Source organism: Podarcis filfolensis, assembly GCF_964270895.1.
Source record: "Podarcis filfolensis genome assembly, chromosome: 14".
NCBI classification, from domain to species: domain Eukaryota; kingdom Metazoa; phylum Chordata; class Lepidosauria; order Squamata; family Lacertidae; genus Podarcis; species Podarcis filfolensis.
This window is the reverse complement of record NC_139616.1, coordinates 36,576,785-36,595,858: the sequence shown is the minus strand read 5'-3', so window position 1 is coordinate 36,595,858 and position 19,074 is coordinate 36,576,785. Positions and strand designations below refer to the sequence as shown.

At 40.6% G+C, this 19,074-nt stretch overlaps 2 protein-coding genes across 2 annotated transcripts in view; one reads left to right on the top strand and one right to left on the bottom strand.

Annotated features, from left to right (window-relative positions):
- Nucleotides 1–19,074, top strand: part of IFT140 (intraflagellar transport 140) — an 81,194-nt gene that overhangs the window by 36,432 nt on the left and 25,688 nt on the right. The gene's annotated exons all lie outside the window — the stretch shown is intronic.
- Nucleotides 1–19,074, bottom strand: part of TMEM204 (transmembrane protein 204) — a 35,360-nt gene that overhangs the window by 8,400 nt on the left and 7,886 nt on the right. Inside the window, exon 2 of the mRNA XM_083585417.1 lies at nt 12,743–12,898. Within this exon, the coding sequence (XP_083441543.1) occupies nt 12,743–12,898 (156 nt within the window). The remainder of the gene's footprint in view (nt 1–12,742; nt 12,899–19,074) is intronic.

Sequence of the window (19,074 nt, the reverse complement as noted above, 5' to 3'; positions counted from 1 at the left end):
GAGAGCACAAAAGTGATAGCTACCTCATTTCTCCTCAATCCCCCTTATTCAGAGCGAGTGTGTGACTCTGAACACAGAGATCCCATTTAAATATTTTTTTTCCGAGTGAATTTTTATTGTTTTCCTTACATATTCTTTTCCAACAAATTGTAATAGCACCATACATTCCCTTTGACTCTGCGACCCCCCTCCCTCCCCACAACTGGTATATTTATCCTCTTTCCATCACGCACATCATTCTCATATTAGTACTATTATACATTGGAGGTGTTATGTCAATCCTGCTAGTGTCTTGACCTCTTTACAATTCTTCTTTAAATATTCAATAAATTTACTCCAGTTATTTTGGTATCTTTGATCTCCCTGGTCCCGGATCCTCCCTGACAGTTTGACAAGTTCTGCATATTCTGTCAACTTCGCCTGCCACTCCTGAATAGTTGGTATATCTTGTACTTTCCATCTTTGGGCCAGAAGGGTCCTCGCGGCAGCTGTAGCATACATGAACAAATTTTGATCTTCTATTTTAATTTCTGTTCCTATTAAGCCTAATAGACACGCTTCCGGTCTTTTGGGGAAAGTATATCTAAATATTTTTTTGAGTTCATTATAAATTGATTCCCAAATTTTTTTTACCTTATCGCAGGTCCACCACATATGGAAATAGTCGCTATCTGCCTTTTTACATTTCCAACATTTTCTATCTTTTTTCCTATACATTTTAGCTAATTTTACTGGCGTCAAATGCCATCTATACATCATTTTTAGCAAGTTTTCCTTTAAAGCCATGCATCCTGTAAATCTCAAACCCTCCTTCCATAATCTTTTCCACGCATCCAATTCAATGTTATGCCCAATATCAATTGCCCATTTTATCATTGATTCCTTTACTTCTTCGTCTTTTGTATACCATTCTAGCAATAAGCTATACATTCTTGATAAAATTTTATCTTTACAGTCTATTAACTCGATTTGGAATTTCGATTTTTTGTCTTCAAACCCATTTCTCTTTTTATCTTCCTTTAATAAGTCACTGATCTGGTGGTATTGCAGCCACCCTGTTAACATCTTTTCAATTTGGTCATATGGTTTGAGCTTTATCCCTTGGTCTGTTTTCCTAGTAATATCCTCATATGTTACTCTTTCCCCTTCCATGTTTACTTTTTTTGTTGTCAGCACCTCAATTGGTGATATCCACCACGGTGTCTTTCTTTCCAGGAGGTTTTTATTCCGATCCCATACTTCATATAAAGATTTCCTGATCACATGGTTTAGAAAACCTTTATGTACCTTTACTTTGTTGTACCATAGGTACGAATGCCAACCGTATCTATTGTCATGGCCCTCTAGATCTAATAGGTCAGTATTTTCTAAAGTCAGCCAATCTTTTAACCATACCAAGCACGAAGCTTCATAATATAAAGTCAGGTCTGGTAAATCAAAACCTCCTCTTTCTTTCTTATCTACTAGTATCTTCATTTTTATCCTTGGCCTTTTCCCCTGCCAGACAAATTTTGCTAAATTTTTTTTGCCAATCCTTAAATTGTCTTATCCCTTTTACCACTGGTATTGCTTGAAATAAAAATAACAGTCTAGGTAGTATATTCATTTTTATCACAGAGATTCTTCCTAATAATGACAATTTTAGTTTGCTCCATATGTCCATATCTTTCTTAATTTCTTTCCATACGACCTCATAGTTGTCCTTGTACAGGTTTATATTTTTTGTTGTCATCCAAATTCCTAAATATTTTATTTTTTTAGCTATCGCGATTCCTGAGTCTACTTGTAATTCTTCCATCTCTTCTTTCTTCAGATTTTTTGCTAGCATTTTCGTCTTGTTTTTGTTGAGTTTAAACCCTGATACCTTCCCAAACTCTTCCATTCTTTTTATTGCCTCTTTCACACTTTGTCTTGGTTCTTCCAACTTTGTCTTGGTTCTTCATCTGCAAAGGCTCTTAACTTAAATTCTTTTCGTCCCACCTTAATGCCTCTGACTTCTGATGATTCTCTTAGCCTCTTGTTCAAGACCTCTAGGACTGTAATAAATAGCAAGGGAGACAAAGGACATCCCTGCCTAGTACCTTTAATTATCTCAAAATTATCTGATATGTTGTTATTAATTATTAACTTTGCTTTTTGGTCCGAATAAATTGTGTCAATACCTCTCAAAAAATTTTCACCAATTCCTAATACTTTTAAGTTTTCTTTCATGAAATGCCAAGAAACATTATCGAACGCTTTTTCCGCGTCTATGAACATTAATACTGCCTGTTTCTCATTTCTGACTTCAAGGTATTCAATTATATCTATCAGGTTTCTTACGTTGTCCCTTAGATGCCTCCCCGGCAGAAAGCCTGTTTGGTCCTTGTGTATCACCTTATTTAACACCATTTTTAGTCTATTCGCTAGTATATCCGCAAATAGCTTATAGTCGTTATTCAATAACGAAATTGGTCTGAAATTTTTTACATCTAATATATCCACCTCTTTCTTCGGGATCAGTGTGATATAGGCTTCTTTCCAAGTGTTTGGAATCCTTCCTTCTCTTAAGACTTTATTCATTACTTCACTTAGAACAGGTGTCAGGTATTGCGATAGTGTTTTATAATACTTTGCTGACATACCGTCCGGTCCTGGGGCCTTCCCTATTTTCATTCTTTTTATTGCCTTTATGACCTCTTGTTCTGTTATCTCCTGGTTAAGCATTCTTTTTTCTTCTTCTGATATTTGATGCAATTTATGGTCATGGATATACTTTTCTATTCTCTTATTGTCTTCTTTATCTTTCCTATAAAGATCTCTATAGAATCTCTGAAATACTTTTCTAATTTCTTTCGGGTCCTCAATCATTTTATCCCCATCTTTTATTTTACAGATTGTGTTCTGTTTTTGTCTTGCTTTTATTTGCCACGCCAGGAATCTCCCAACTTTGTTGGCCAACAGAGATCCCATTTAAATATTAGCCATGATAACTTATGGAATGCACATCCATAAGACATCGTAGTCAACAGTTTTGATGATTTTAAAAGGGGATTAGATAAATTAATGGAGGCCAGCAGTAGCCATAAGCTCCCTTTTTTCACAATCTAGTTTCCAGGATGGAATTCTAGGAATTAATTTATATCTGAAACTTTGATGATGTCACTTCTGAACCAGCATTGTGGACTTGACCTGTGTCTGGGCCAACAGCACCAACTCCCACCTGTCCAAAACATCAGGGGGCAGGGGAAGCAAAGCATGGAGCCAAACGTGGCACGGATTCAGTGGCCAGGTACTCCCCCTCCTGTCACGGAGGGGAAGGAGGAGGAGCTGTTGGCCATTGAAGCCGCATTGCTGCTACGTTTAGCTCTGCCTGACGTGATGTCGTGTACAACATCAGTTGCCCGCTCAGACTTCCTCATAAGTTGGCCCCTGTGGCCTGGGCTTACATGTGATCCTTCTCCTGCTGAGCATCATTTCTAACAACATCATTGGAGCAGCTGGGAGATCCTAGAGGGGGAGACACCTAAAGCAACATCTTCTTTTGAATGGCTGCTGTCCTAAGAATAATCCAGCTGGCAGTTTTGCATCTGACCACCTGTTCTTCCATTCTTGGGTAAAATCAAGCTTTTGAAACACCTCTTCTAAAGACTCTCAGCAGGATAAAATGTCTGCTGGAGGGAAGTTTGAAGAATACAGAATCACTTATAAAAAAGTCCTACAGTGGCCAATCAATCTGTGCATATTTATTGTGTAGAAAACCTACTAAGTTTTTGTCCCACTGTTCAGTAAAAATTGTCCATTATTTGTTTTGTGTTTTGGTGTCTCCAAAAGAGTTAATTGGTGAAAACGAATCAGCATTAAGTGGGGGTGGAGGGTGCCTTTCTACTGGGAAAGGAAATAGATAATGGATTTGTTAAGAAGAATCCTGCAGGGGATGGTGTCAATGGTTGGGCAGGCAAAGTAGGAAGGGGAACGTTGCTCTGTGAACTTACATTTTGGATCAGAATAATGAGCTTCCTGTTTGAATCATTCTGGCAGAAAGCCAACTTCAGTTTCAAAGCTTATCTTCATTTGTTTCTACAGAGTCGTGCTTGTGTTAAATAATAAAATGATATCATGGTATAACATAAGGATTGAAAATGAGAGCCAGTGTGCTGGATGAGGACCTGAGGGCCAGGGTTCAAATCCTAATACAGTCCGACCTTGAGCCAGTCTCACCTACCTCACCAGATTGTTGTAAGGGTAAAACGGGGAGGGGGAGAACCATATATGCCACCTTGAGCTCCTTGGAAGAAAAGTGGAATAGAAATAAATACATGTTGCCAGCAGGTCCATCCTGGCAACCTTGCCTCAAGCAGAATCCCTTTTCTCCTTGCAACACAGGATTGTCTTACTCAGGCTTCCTCAACCTTGGCCCTCCTGATGTTTTTTTGGCCTACAACTCCCATGATCCCTAGCTAGCAGGACCAGTGGTCAGGGATGCTGGGAATTGTAGTCTCAAAACATCTGGAGGGCTGAGGTTGAGGAAGCCTAGTCTTACTTATTTGGCTAATAATAATGATAATAACAATAATAAATTTTATTTATTAATAAAATAAATAATTATTTTGATAATGATTAGCTCTGCTAATCATTATCATTTGATAATGATTTATCAAATTATCATTTGATAATGATTAGCTCTGCTCAATACAAACTCTTCGGAATGGAAACCTCACTTGACCTCAGACTCTGTACACATTACTGGCTTAAAACATATCTAAGTCATTCTTTTCCCCCCTGGTTTGGGGGGAAACACATCAAAACATATTTTTTTTATAATGAAGCCTTCTTCCACTGTAGCTTGATTATTCAATAAACACATATAAAATATAAGAAGTGCCATGCTGGATCAGACCAGTGGCCCATCTAATCTGATACCCTGCTTTCCACAGTGGCCAGCTAGATGCGTATGGGAAGTCCACAAGCAGAATATAAAGACAACAGCCCTTTTGCTGAGGTTTCTAAACCACTGCCTCTCCTTGATTACTCACCATTTATCTTCACTGAATGACCCTGACCAGGGATGGGGGTGCATTTTGAGAGAGGGAGAAAAACTTCTTTCTTGGTCTACTTTCTCCTGATCATGCATATGTTTATGTTTATAGAAACAGCTGGGGGCTGTTGTATGTGTATCTCTTTTATGGATATAAATGTGTTTCTGCATACATATGACCCCGACTCCTGCCCCCCTCCCATTTAATTTTTCAAAGTTTCATTTAATTGCAAAACTGCTTGGGGGAGGGAATTAGAAGGATGTTTGCTGATGGGAGACTATTTGAGTGGTGTGAGGCTGACTTCTTCAAATTTCCTGAACATTTTTTACAAAGCAAAGCTGATTGTACATGATAGCAGAATTTGCAGGGTCTTTTCACTTATTAACAAGTGTAAAAGGCAAAGCTTGTCTACTTGAAGAACATAGAAGCTATTCAGAATTCTGTCTCTATAAAGAAAAGCCTCTAAAGTAAAATTTATGAGCTTTTACTCAAAACCCTCTGTGCACAAAACTGCTTCCATTTTCACCACAGTGCTTTTCCAAAGCAAACAATTCTTTCCTGTAAGGTGTGAGGCTGCACAGTTCTGGAACTGTGTGTGAATCCATGTGCAGCCGCCAGAGCAATACCACTTCCTCTACTCTTTCCTTCCTCTCTGCTTCCTAAGGTTGTATTTTGTTAGATTTTTTTAAAAAGAAAAAGAAAAAAGGATGCACTTCTATCAAGGACACACGCAGGTGGCTGAAGTAAAAATGATGCAGGGCTAGGAGCCATCATAAGCATCAGTGTGGTGAGTGTTGACAAGTGACTGTGTGCTTGCCAAGGTCATTATTATGTTTGGGGTATTTGAGGTATGACTGAAATACTCAACTCTCTCTGAAGTGTGGCTTCTCTTCAGTGTGATGATTGGGAAACTGCTGTATGGTTTGCAGACTATGAAGACAGGATGAAAATAAGATACTGGCTTGGATTTTGTGTAGTCTACACTGTTGGTCATGCCCTGACCTAAGGTGTACCGCTGCAGCGGCATTGACACAATTCCATCCTTTATTTTTGGTTTGGTTTCTTAAAGAAGACAGGTGACCAGATTTGAAGCCTCCTGTATCTTTTAATAGTTGTGTATAAAAGAATTTTAGCAGGCACACACCTGCGTGACATGCAACGCCTTCCAAAGTTCTCTCTTCTGTACAAGTACTAAAGGGTACAGGATGCATCTGGTCACCCTAAAGAAAGAAACAAGAAGTTGGTAACATGCGTGGTGGGGTTTTTTTTTAGTTTTGTTTTTAAAAAGTGGGTCCCAATGTTTCAAATTGTAGTTCAGTGTTGGTGCTGTGTCTGAAGAAGCTTTGAGATTATTGCTTTATGTGAACATTTTTCTCAAGCCTTTTATGAGAGTGTACCCTGCTTCTCTTCCCATTCAGTGTGGCATCAATAAGGACACAATCTATCAGAGAAGACCTACCATTTGTGTGTTCATTCATAAAACTTGCCCTAAAATGTACGTATTTACTTTTATGTATACAGTCATACCTCATGTTGCATCCGCTTCAGGTTACGTGTTTTCATGTTGCGTCCCACGGCAACCTAGAAGTACCAGAACAGGTTACTTCCGGGTTTCGCCGCTCGCGCATGCGCAGATGCGGCGCTTCGGCTTGCGTCAGTTCCATGTTACGGACAGGCCTCCGAAACGGATCCCATCCATAACACGAGGTTCCACCATAGTCTGCTTTCACGATCAAGATTTTCATAGAATTTTTGACAAGGCTAGTATGGAAGAGGACAAGCTGAATGAATGGGAAGCAGAAATAGCTTCCTATGTTCCAGAATACAGTTTGGTCATAGGCACATAGGAAGCTATCGGATACTGACTTTGACCATTGATCCATCTAACTCAGTAGATTGGCAGCAGAGCTCCAGGATTTCAGGCAGCGGTCTCTCATGAGATGTCCAAGACTCCTCTATTACTCAACTACAGCACTTCCCCTATCCAGATATTCCTCTTATTTCCAGCCCACGGGTACTGTTTCATGATTTGGGGGTGGATGGGGAAGTTGGTGGATGCAAACAAGAGTCAAAGTAAATCAAAACTTTGATATATTTAAGTTTAAATGGCAAAAGCAATAACATTTAAGAGTATTTTTGTGATTACTTTATATAATGCATAATATAGGTGGCCCTGAGGAATAATCACACTCCCTCTCTGTCAGCCCTGAATGGCATCAAAATTACCATAAAGGTAAAGGGGGCCCCTGACCATTAGGTCCAGTCATGCCCGACTCTGGGGTTGCGGCGCTCATCTCGCTTTATTGGCCGAGGGAGCCAGCGTACAGCTTCTGGGTCATGTGGCCAGCATGACTAAGCCGCTTCTGGCAAACCAGAGCAGCGCACGGAAACACCGTTTACCTTCCTGCCGGAGCGGTACCTATTTATCTACTTGCACTTTGACGTGCTTTCGAACTGCTAGGTTGGCAGGAGCTGGGACCGAACAATGGGAGCTCACCCCATTGCGGGGATTTGAACCGCCGACCTTCTGAGCGGCAAGTCCTAGGCTCTGTGGTTTAACCCACACTGCTACCCGCATCCCTATAAAATTACCATAGAGTGGAATAAAAAGAAAAAGCTAAAGCATGGAGAGCTGGGAATGGCTAATTCACAAAGGATCTTCCGAATTGTTACTCCAGTTTTTCGCATGCAAATTGTTGGCCCTCCAAGCTAGAGATTATGATAGAAAATATTGAAGAATCAGTGGGGCGAGTTCCATGAAATACCAGCTTGGTGTCCAATAACAAAGATAAGCTAATGCTGTGAATAATATTGAAGCCTTCATAAATATTTCTCAGAAGTCCTTAACACTGTTTGCCTTTTAGACTGCATGCTAAAACAGACAGCCATCCCCTGTCAAAATAGAAATAGAAGTTGCAGACCAAGGCAGCACATATGCTTGTCTGTTGTGCATTATGGTGTATGGTACATTGGACAGTGTGGGCCAGACATGACTGTGGGCCTTATATTGCTTCCCTTAGATCAAGAGCAAGCTAATATGCTAACCCAGAAGTTTTAGTTCTGGATATTTAACTTAACAATTAAAGCTTTTGTTAAAATCCATTTAATCTAACCAGCATAAGGAACACATTAGTTTTTCCTCTGTTCAGTCAGGGAACTCTATCCTGCATATGGCCACTGTACAAACAAACTAACCCTCCAACATCTGTCCCATCTGAACAGAGAGAATGAATGCCAAGAGGCCGAATTTGAGATGAACATACCAGAGGTTTCATCCCTCCTTTGCTCTGTATCCAAATGTGTTCTGCACCAGCAATTGTCAGCCAAATCGTCTGAATGTCTAGAAGAATTTATTTTCAGTGCAGGCTTATGTTAAGCTAATGAGACTTTTAAAAGTATTTCATGTAACCTATTACAAGACTATTGTGGAAAGTCTTTTTTATTACTATTTTACAGTTTTTCTACTTGTAGCTTTCATCTTCTTTCTGCTATTGTTATAAATAACAAAATCAATTTCTTCCTGAATGGGAACATTTATTTATTTTTAAGCATCATGAATATCTAGTGGAGATTGGTGCGTCTGATGGCAGGCATTATGTTCCTCCTCTTTCCATCCTCTCATGGGACAAATTGCATCATCTTTGCAAAACAGAGGCATTGGAGTAGTGCAGTTTGATATTCCCAACTGTATTGGCTGCCAAATTGTGCTTTTCACACCTTGAGCTCAAGAATCAAAATTGCAGTGCTTGTTTGAGTCTGTCTTAGTAGCGTTGCATTGCACATTCTGATTCTGGCTTCTCTCTCTCTCTCCTTTTCCCTCCCAGTACTGAGGATTTCAAGGTTCAGCTTGCATAACAGGTAACAGCAGGCATTTCCTTCTCCTGTGCCGGGATATCCTGGCGCCCTTCAGTCTCTCTCTGACTGTGTTTAAAACAGACTGTAGCACAGAGGGGGAAAGCAGCCTAATCTAAAATTAGCAGCCTTGATAGAAGAAAGGCACACGGCTGTCCTCTGTACTGTTTGTCAATGAAACAACAAATCTAAACAGGGCCAGAATGCATTTCCTTTTCATGGAAAAAAAAGGAGGAGGGTAGTTTGGACAGCAGGAGGATGGAGCAGTGGGGAAGAGAGCTTCAGGCTGCTTTTAAAGGGAGTGTGGGGGTTGAGGTTGGGGAATAGCTGAAAGGTTTCCAAGCATTTTAACTTATCCAGAATAGTAGTCGGCTTGCACAGATTGGAGAACCACTGTTCAAATGTATCCTAAACCTCAGGGATGGAATTTGAGTTTTGGATCTATCCTTTGCTGTCCTGTGCTTCCTGTATACAGTTTATGGTGTCTCCTGGCCCTCAACTTTTTCTGCCACTGCCTTGTCTTCTGTGCACCATTGTGCTAAGCATACTGTCCCATATCATTTACAAGCAGTCACCATTTTGATCACAGAAAAATGAATAGTATCACCATCACTGGCTGCCAATAAGTTCCTGACACCAGCTCAAAGTGCTGGTTTTGAGGACCTGAGTATATTTAAGGACTGCCTTCTCTCCTACAAATTTTCACACTTAAATCTTCATTGTACGCACTTCTCTGTATCCTGCTGCTGGTTAAGATAGTTGAGAATTTGCCTAGAGGCTGCCTTGTATAAGGTGGCTAATAGTTTGAATAATAATAATAATAATAATAATAATAATAATAATAATAATAATAATATGGCAGATAGCTACACAGAACAGGGTCTTCTTGGTGGTGGTACTCACTTTCTGGAATTGTTTCCCCTGTAATATCTAGTCATTTCCCTGCCTGCCTGCCACCAAATCAAGATGCTGTTATTTCAGCATAATTTGGACTTGGGCTGTAACTGAGTATCAGTTTGGCCCTTGGGGAAGGTTTAATTTTGGTTTTGCTGCTTTTCTTTTTTCAGTTATGCTGTTGGGTGTCTTATTTGTTTAGTTGGTTGTAAATCAGTTTGGAATGGACCAAATAAAGCGACTCTCAAATCAAAACAATCAATAAATTATGATGTATATTTTAATCTCCTTATATAGTTTTATCTGTTTGGTTTATGGTAAAATATTTTATTAAATTAATTTAGGAAATGGCAGTGATGCAGCGCCCAGCATTTTTATTCTGTTCCCGACTCCCCACTGATTTTTGTGACAACAACAAAAAAGCCCAGCACACTGGTGGCAGTGTAAATTACCCCCTTCTCATTCATCATATGATGAGCACAGGGATTTCTTTATTTAATGTATATCCTGCCTGTTAAGAAAGCTTTCCTTACCATGTGGTTTACAAAAGCAAATGAATGAAGCACCTACTTAAGACACAAACCACAATACAATCCAGAAATTGTCCTGCTTTGCATGCAGAAGGTCCCAGATTCAACCCCTGGTATCTCAAGTTAAAAGGGCGAGATAGCATGTGATAGAAAAGACTGAGACCCCGGAGAGTTGCTGCCAGTCAGACAGTAGTGGGCTAGATTAAAGGAGAGTCTAACCTGGTATAAGGCAACTTTTTGTGTCCTTATAACATGCAAACAGGGTGCTTTTTCATTAAACACACACAAGTTCTGAAAATGGTCGTTTGTACTCTGCTTGGAGAAAATGCTGCTACAGTTGCGTTCTACTGCAGTTGGGAGAGGTCAGAAATCAAATTTTAAAATGCACACACACAGCACAGATAACACTAGGCTGTAACCATTTGAAGTGGTTGAAGTGTGGAAGGAATGCCTGTAGAATTGTTAGAGGAAAAAGGAAAGGCATCTTTTGGTGTCTTAGATTTATTGTGGTATCCACTTTGGGGAACTAGAGCTCACCAGATGCATGATGTTTATTTTTGCTTGATAGACGCACACATAGAGAAAAAATTGTAAACAGCAGGGTGGAAAGGCTATGAAATTGCAAGAGACAGCCCATATAATTTCTATGTAAAGGTTAACTAGATAAGAGAAAATCATAATGACAATTCATGAACACAGTAATTAGTAATAAACATTATCTTCCTATCTTTGTGTATCACTGATTTAACACCTATAGTAAGTGAGAAAAGCACCTTTTTCTTGAGTCCTAAATGACTAGGGCCAACATCCAATGATGTCTCCCTCTTTGCACAATGGAAATGCACGTGGACAACAGGGCATCCAGTTTCTCTTCTCTCTCCTGCATGCCCCCAAAATATGCTCTGGAGGGTCTGGTTGGTTGAGCTTACCTGGGGAAGCTGAGTAGAATGCATAACAAACTTCCTTAATCAACACAAATTAAGTTTTTACTCAACTGATTAACATGATTCCCCATAGATCATATAGTTTTCAGGGACCATCTTCATTATATATCTCTGTTTTAAATTCGTCAACTCCTCTACTAAATTATTAATTCAGTGCTTTCAGACTAAGAAGTACCGTATTTTTCGCCCTATAGGACGCACTTTTTCCCCTCCAAAAATGAAGGGGAAATGTGTGTGCGTCCTATAGAGTGAATGCAGGCTTTCGCTGAAGCCTGGAGAGCGAGAGGCGTCGGTGCGCACTGACCTCTCTCGCTCTCCAGGCTTCAGGCAGCTATCCGCAAGCCTTGGGAGCCTGGCGGGAGTGCCCGCCGGGCTCGCAAGGCTTGCGGGCAGCAGCCTGCAGCCCGAAGCACGGGGCGCACTCCGGAGCGCGCCCTGTGCTTCGCGCAGATGTCCGGAAGCCTTGCGAGCCCAGCGGGCAACAGAACAGGCTTGCGGGCAACAGCCTGTTCTGGGGGCTGGGGTCGGGGGAAGCTCAGGCTTCCCCCGCCCCCAGCCCCCCAAGCAAGCTCCAGAAGCGATGGCGTGGTTGCACAACCTTGCCATCGCTCCCGGACCCATTCTGGGGGCTGGGCGTGGGGGAGGCTCGGGCTTCCCCCGCCCCCAGCCCCCAGCCCCGCAAGCAAGCTCTGGGAGCGATGGCGAGGTTGCGCACAACCTCGTCTTCGCTCCTGGACCCCCAGCCCCAGGCTAAAAATGAAGCCAGGACAGCGAGCAGGATCCATCCCGCTCGCTGTCATGGCTTCTTTGCTCTTTGGGGCTGGAGGGGGGGAAATAAAATTGTTTTTCTTTATCCCCCCCCCCAAATAAGTGCGCCCTACGGGCCAGTGCGCCCTACAGGGCGAAAAATACGGTATTAAAGGAGAGATTTGAGCAAGAGTTAACGTGAAAAGAGCTGCATCCAATTCAAGGAGGGGGCTCACAAGTAGCTCTTAATGCAGAAATCCTAGCCTACAGCTAGGATTTCCAGATGCCAAGAAAGCATCAGGATTGAGTTGGATTTACCATGCTTGCACAGATCTGAGTATTTTTAAAAGTTCAGTGACACTGTTTCACATGTACCTACTTGGTCTTTATAATGTGGGGCAGTGAGAAGATTTAGTGCAACTGGATTGAGTGCACAACCAATGCTATTTTTAAAAAGAAATGAACAAGAAGTCCACAAACAGGCTCAGGCACTGGGGTGGCGGTAGTGTTTTTGCTTTTCACGGATAATGTCATACACGGCACCAGCACTTGCTCAGCCATATTACAGAGCACTTGAAACAGCAATAGACGTAGTGGGAGGGAGGGTTTTGTGTGGGTTTGAGCCAAGATACTTGTGAATTCAAGTTATATGGACTGAGTGTGCACAGGGAATAAAAGAGTGTGGCGCTGTGAACATTTTATTGTTAAATTTCACTCTAATAAGTTAGTTAGCACTTGAAAAAAAGAAATTACTTACTGGCAAGCTGAAACACCGCGGCTATGGCTTCTTCCCACCACTGGGTATCCTGAGAGATAATGGGCAGTTCTACCAATCCCAACACAAAGAGGAGCTGGCCAGCTGTCAGAGCCACCGTGGCAATCATGTTACAGGCTCGCATCATGTCAAACTGCACTGTGGGGAACAAAAGGCAAAAGGGCATTAGTTCATTAGCATGAATGTGAAAGGCTTGAGAAGCCAACCATTTCTAGTCCTTTCTGAAAAATCGTGTGCGCTCCCAGATTTCTTAACTCGTACTTCTTCGCAAGTTAGGACAAAGAGATTAACATAAATATCACAAAAGTGTGTTGTTTACAATCTCTCAGCTTCTCAAGTGGGCTGTGAGGATAAAGATGGGAAAGGGAGTCTGGTGTTCTGAGATCCTGTGGAAGATCAGAATTAAAACGCTAATTATTAATAAACAGACTCACTGACTGATGTAGCATATAGCAATTTGCTAGAAAAACCAGCACACTTGATCTTTATGGATATCACCACTATACATGCAGGTATTTTGTTAAGAAGAGATGGTTGCTGTTGCCATTACTGTACAATTATTATAGTGTTTTATACTTGACTTTTGTATTTACATTGTACATTTATCTTTTATGCAAGCAGCTATATCCATGGTGGATATTTAAAAGGAAATACTTTACACTGGATTAGCATTTGCTGAAATGGTCTACATTTTTTCCTTATTTTCTTTTCATTGGTAGATTTCCTGTTTTCATCCTTTTCCTTCCTCTCCCTCTAGGATTCATAAGCACCACTGTGTCAGCGCAACATCCTAGCTTCCTGCTGGTATGAGGTAGAATTTTCTTACCGTACAAATGGCTGCAGTTGAAGGGAAACCTTTCTAGAACCAAAATCAGAGTTTTGTTTTATAAAATGATCCTGTACAGTGGAATTGTTGGTCAACCACTTAAACTAGAATTTTAAAGCATCCAAATTTTATTTTTGTCAAACTGATCCCATATGTTTAAAAGGGACCACGTAGCAAATAATGGGAAATATCTCTGAGACTACGAATGGGGTAGAAATTCAGTTCACTTTGCATTTAAAAGCGAACCTAACCAATTCACATTTTCTGAGATAATACAAGAATAAAAATGTAGCCATTCTTCAAAAAATTGCACTTTTCTTTCCTTCTTTTTACAGTGCAGTTGTCCAGCCAAGTAATATGTGTAAAAATGCATATACTAGGGTAAAGTGTGCATCAAAATTCATATAATAGTGAAAATAACATATAAAGATGTATTACAGGAGTGAAAAGTGCTTGCAAAATGGGCATAATAGAAATTCGCTGATGAATTTTCATGAGAACTTTTTTAAAATGTAAGTGATATGGACATGCAGAAAACTGAAAGATGAGAAAATTATGAAATCAAACTGGACAGATTTGCCCTTTCCATCCCAACAACCTGGAGAGCTGCGAGCAGATAGAGTATGTAATATTGGCCTGGATGGACAATTTGTCTGACCTGAAGTGAAACAGTTTCCTGTATTAACAATAAGAATGTGAGTAATCTTCCCTATGTATGAAGATATTATAATGCAGTGGGGGAACCCCTACATTGCAGCACTCCAACAAACACACCTCTAACTAAAGTCTCTGCTATCTGCTCTGCATAAAGATGAAACCAGCATGGGCTTCAGTTAGGGTGGGAATTTAATATATATATAGGCAAAATGGGCAAAACTTGTTTTAGAGGCTGGGAAGCTGATATAGATCTACATGTACATCTTAGGATGCAATGGGTTAGAAGGCTCTGCAATTTTTTTGGACCCTCACCTTTTAAAACCTCTCAAAAACCCTTACACTTATAAAAAGCAATCAAGAGATGAGATTGTAAAAGCAGAAAAGAGCCAAAATTTATCCCTTCTAACATGTATTTCTAGAAGTCAAAAACGCTGATTAGGAATGAGCTATATATGAAATATACTCTTTAAAGTGTAGTTCCATTTTGATTTGCAGTAGACAAGTTCCTGAGTTTTCTAAAGATATTGTATCTGCACACTGCATTTGAATAATAGAATCATAGAATTGCAGGAATTTCAGCTACATGACAGATGGCCAACTCTTGGCTGTTCTGCTGTCAAACAGCTCTTACTATCAGAAAGTTCTTCCTGATCTTTAGTTGGAATCTCCTTTCTTGTAACTCAAATCCATTGGTTCAGATCCTACCCTCTGGAGCAGAAGATTTTTTTTTTGCTCCATCCTCTAGCCTTTTAGATATTTGAAGCTGGTTATCATATCTTCTCTCTTGTCCCAGACAATTGTTGTTATATTGTTATAGCAGCTACGTGTCTCTTGCAAACTTGCATGTTTACTCCTCATCTACATTTCTGTTATATAATATTTTTGCATTAAAGGCTGGTTGTTTTGCCCATTTATGATTTCCTTTTGGCTTTGTTGCAACCTTTATAATAACCCTGAACTTAACAAACAGCATCCTTGTAACCATTGCAAACACTCTTTTTTCTTTTCTTTTCTTGTGACTTTGTATAAGCTCTGCACAATCACCAGTGGCATTGCCAGTAATCATTAGCATCTCAACCTATTGTTCAGTGTTGTCACTCTGACAAAAGTATTTCAGGGGGCCCACCTTCTTGTTTTGGAATTTTTTAATCTGCTGTGCCTTCTACATTAAAAACTAATTGTTGATGGGTTTCCCATATGTCATGATACATTGTTGATAAGCCCCTGATTCCTCTTGCATCAACCATTTGGAAAAGTCTTCCTATAAGATCCATGTCAGATCCCCTGACTCCCACATCAAGATTTCCATACAAGAAGCTCTGATACTAAGTGAGTGTCAAGGTGCTAATATCCTAATAACACACAGCTCTGTCTCTCCATTCCATCTGAATCAGAAGAGGCTGCAAAAGTGTTGGATTGATGTCTGGCAGCAATGATTGAGTAGGGGCAATAAGCTGAGGCTAATAAGACAGGTGCTGCAGGTGGGTGGTTTGGGAACTAGGTGAATGGCCTGTTCTGACTAGGATTGTAGTGTCCTTGAAGGAACAGGTTCATATTGTGAGAATATTTGTGACTTGCCAGATATAGCTGTCCCTGGACTTGGGTAGCCTGGCTCTGTTGTCTGTGCTCTAGAGACCTCCTTTCTGGACTACTTTATGTCTTCCCTGCTGCAGTGTGTTCGGGGCCTTTCCATCTGTACTTCAAACCATCTTTCTGAGTCAGCCTACCACTCCCATCAAACAGCTCATTTCCAGCAACTATGGTGTTGTTATTCAGAAGCAAGGGTAAGCCAGTAAGGTATACTTTCCCACTTTACTTCTTAGAAGATGCAGCTGTGCTTGGAGGAGTCACACCCACGACTTTTAAAAGCATGAGAATGCAGTATCAGAAGGGTAATACTTTTGTTTATTTTGAAAAGGAGACACTTGTAAGGCAAACTTCCAGGCATTGTTCCAGAGTCAGGACATCTCCTCTCTGAAATCCACATGATTAGTTCTCTTTCAACATCTTGTTCCTAACATTTCTCAAGATGCACTCTTGACAGGCTAGTTTAAGAAAACTCCATTGGATGCAGCCTAAAAAGTTGTGTCATTGATGAATACATCTTTTTACACAACACTTACTGGTCTTCTATGGGGCTAGGCCAGGCCCCTGGCCACCCTTCAAATCTGGTCTCATACAACTTTCTTCCTGGTCCAGCTCTGCACACAAATCTTTGTGATGCTACAATTCTTTCAGTGGGCCTGCACTAAAAGCACCACCTAACTGCTGGTAAGGGCAGAGGGCAAGGGGCCAAGTTATTATTATTATTATTATTAAAGATTTTCTTAATTTACAAAAGTGTGTGCAATGTCTCTCTCTCGTATTTTCCCCCCACGTAACATTTTTACAAATCAGTTTCATTTGTTGAGACATTAGGAAGTAAAGGGGGAAAGAAGTGGAGGGGGTGGGGGTGAGGTCGGGTGGCGATGGTTCTATTTTACTTACTATATGTAGGGTTTGGTGTCAGCGTTGCTTGTGCAGGTTCTTTGTTGTTCACTTGTGTTCCTTTGATGGTGAGAGAGGTTGGGGTTGGCCTATGGTGTGGTTATTCATTTGTGATTGCTGTGGTAGTCTTTGTTTTCAGGCAAGCTGGCCCAGTTGACACTGATGCTATAAGGGGAAATCGTGTTGCTTCTTGCTTAGCTACCAAGGTAGGAAATAAGCTCAATAGACTGAAGGGTCTTCTGCTTGCCTCCTAATTAGGCTACCCATAATTTTAATTTAAGTGAGTGTATTCTCAGTTTAGAACACCTTAAGTTACACTGGCAATGTGGGAGCAGCTGCAGTATATGAGCTTTCTGTGCCACTAAGGTAGCATGGGACACCCCAGAACATGGAGGAGCCCATGTTGTGCCCAGCTTCGTCCCTCCCTGAAGTGGTTTAGTTTAGAACAAACTTGTGGCCAGACACATGCAAAATTGATACAGACTGGAAACAGACAAATCACTCTATTTCCAGTTACAGAAAGCTGTGTGACTTCCACCAGAAACAGCAGCCCTGCACCTCTTCTTCATAGTTCTCCCATAACTTGTGGTAACACTAGATAACATGATGCCACAGTGAAGTAGAGAGCAGGGATCAGGAAAGGTCTAGTGTAATAACATCATGCCATGCCTTTTGTATTACTAGATGCTACCAGAGGGGGAAGAGCATTATATATTTTGGGTGGCAGCCATGCATCTCCCGTAACATCTAGCTCTGATTCAAACCTTTACCTTGTACAGCAGATGTTGCTGTTTTTTAATTAGTTTTGTGCAGTCTGATACTATGCATGTTTACTCATAAGTAAACACCATTGAATTTAACAGGACTTACTTCCATGGAAATGTACATAGCTTCAGCCACCAAGTGGAAATCAATTAGGTCTAGTTGACAGTGCATTCAAGTTCCAAAACCATCTCAGATTTTCATTTCTATTATCCAGACTAGACCAAGGCAGGTACAGTTAATTTAATTTCCATACTTATGAGCACAGGCTTTATTTGGTTATGCTAAATGATGTCCTCAGGGACATTAGTGCTCTGTAAATGCATAACAGTCAGATTAGACAATAGTATGTGATTTGCTGGTGTAATTAAATAAAAATGATCTCATTTAGAAACCTCATTCTGCTTAGGATTTAAACATACATCTCTATCTTCTTGTTTGCTCTTTCAGTGGCTGAAATTATTTTAAAACTTGAAAAATGAACTGTGAATTATTTGCTGAAAGGTTGCTTTTGGATAGAGCTAGCTGGGATTTTGGGGTACATTCTGTTACTCTTTTCATATAAAATTTGTTGAGCAAAATTTGTTTCAGACATAAATGTAGCATGATTGTCAACAGTCCTGACTGATTGCAGCATGTCTCTCTCTTGGTTCCCCTCCCCCTGAAGTTGAGCCTCTGTGATATGAATTGGAGAAGGCTAGATTTTTATGGCTTTCTGTACCAGTGAGAGGCTGCCCTGGCAATCAAACATGTATCCAGTTTTTTTACAGGAATAGATTAAGAGATTTGCTGAGTTTCAGGTCAGAAGAGTTTGTTTGGAAAATAGTATTTCGGTTGCCTTTAAATGCTTGGCTAAAGCTGCACCAAGCAAGGAGCTTTGCGTTTTCAAAGGGAGATGATATTTCTTATCTCTTTTCACAGAGAAGGTTAAAAACCTTTTCCATGCAGGACAAGCAATGTGTTCTTAGATGAAAAAATGTGTGTGTGTGTGTGCAATGTGTGAATTTCTTGCATATTGTTATGTTTAAGAATGTTTCTTTTTGCCATTATTGGCAGAAAGAAAGAGCAGAGGTTGGGGGGGGATTACATAGGTGACTGAGAGAGTATGATGACTTCATCTTTCCATCTTGTGCACATGTGCGCATATGCTAAACTTGAAGCGACACTGGATGTGTTTTTGTAGTTCAGAGCAGCTATAGGGGCTCCCAAATTAGATAGGAGAAGCAGCATTATGGGAGGGGGGTGTAAGCCTTTCTTCAATGCATGATTATTTCCCTGATCTAGTTTGCCTGCTCAAGTTTGCTCCATGGGGAAGAACAAAGCTGCACTGTACACATACTGCAACCTCCACTTGCCACGGATGCTGAGATGTAGATCCTGAATCAGAACATAACCCTTCACACAAAAAAACCCACCACAGGGCTGTGCAAATGTTGCCCAACTTGTATTTTCTAATATTGGAAAGAATAGCAAGGAACTGGTTGAAAAATCCTCCCTCATCACCCTTCTTTTGAACAGACCAGCATCCCATTCTTTTTCAGTGAAGATGATACCAGCTAGATGCGTTTTAAAGTGCCTCAGA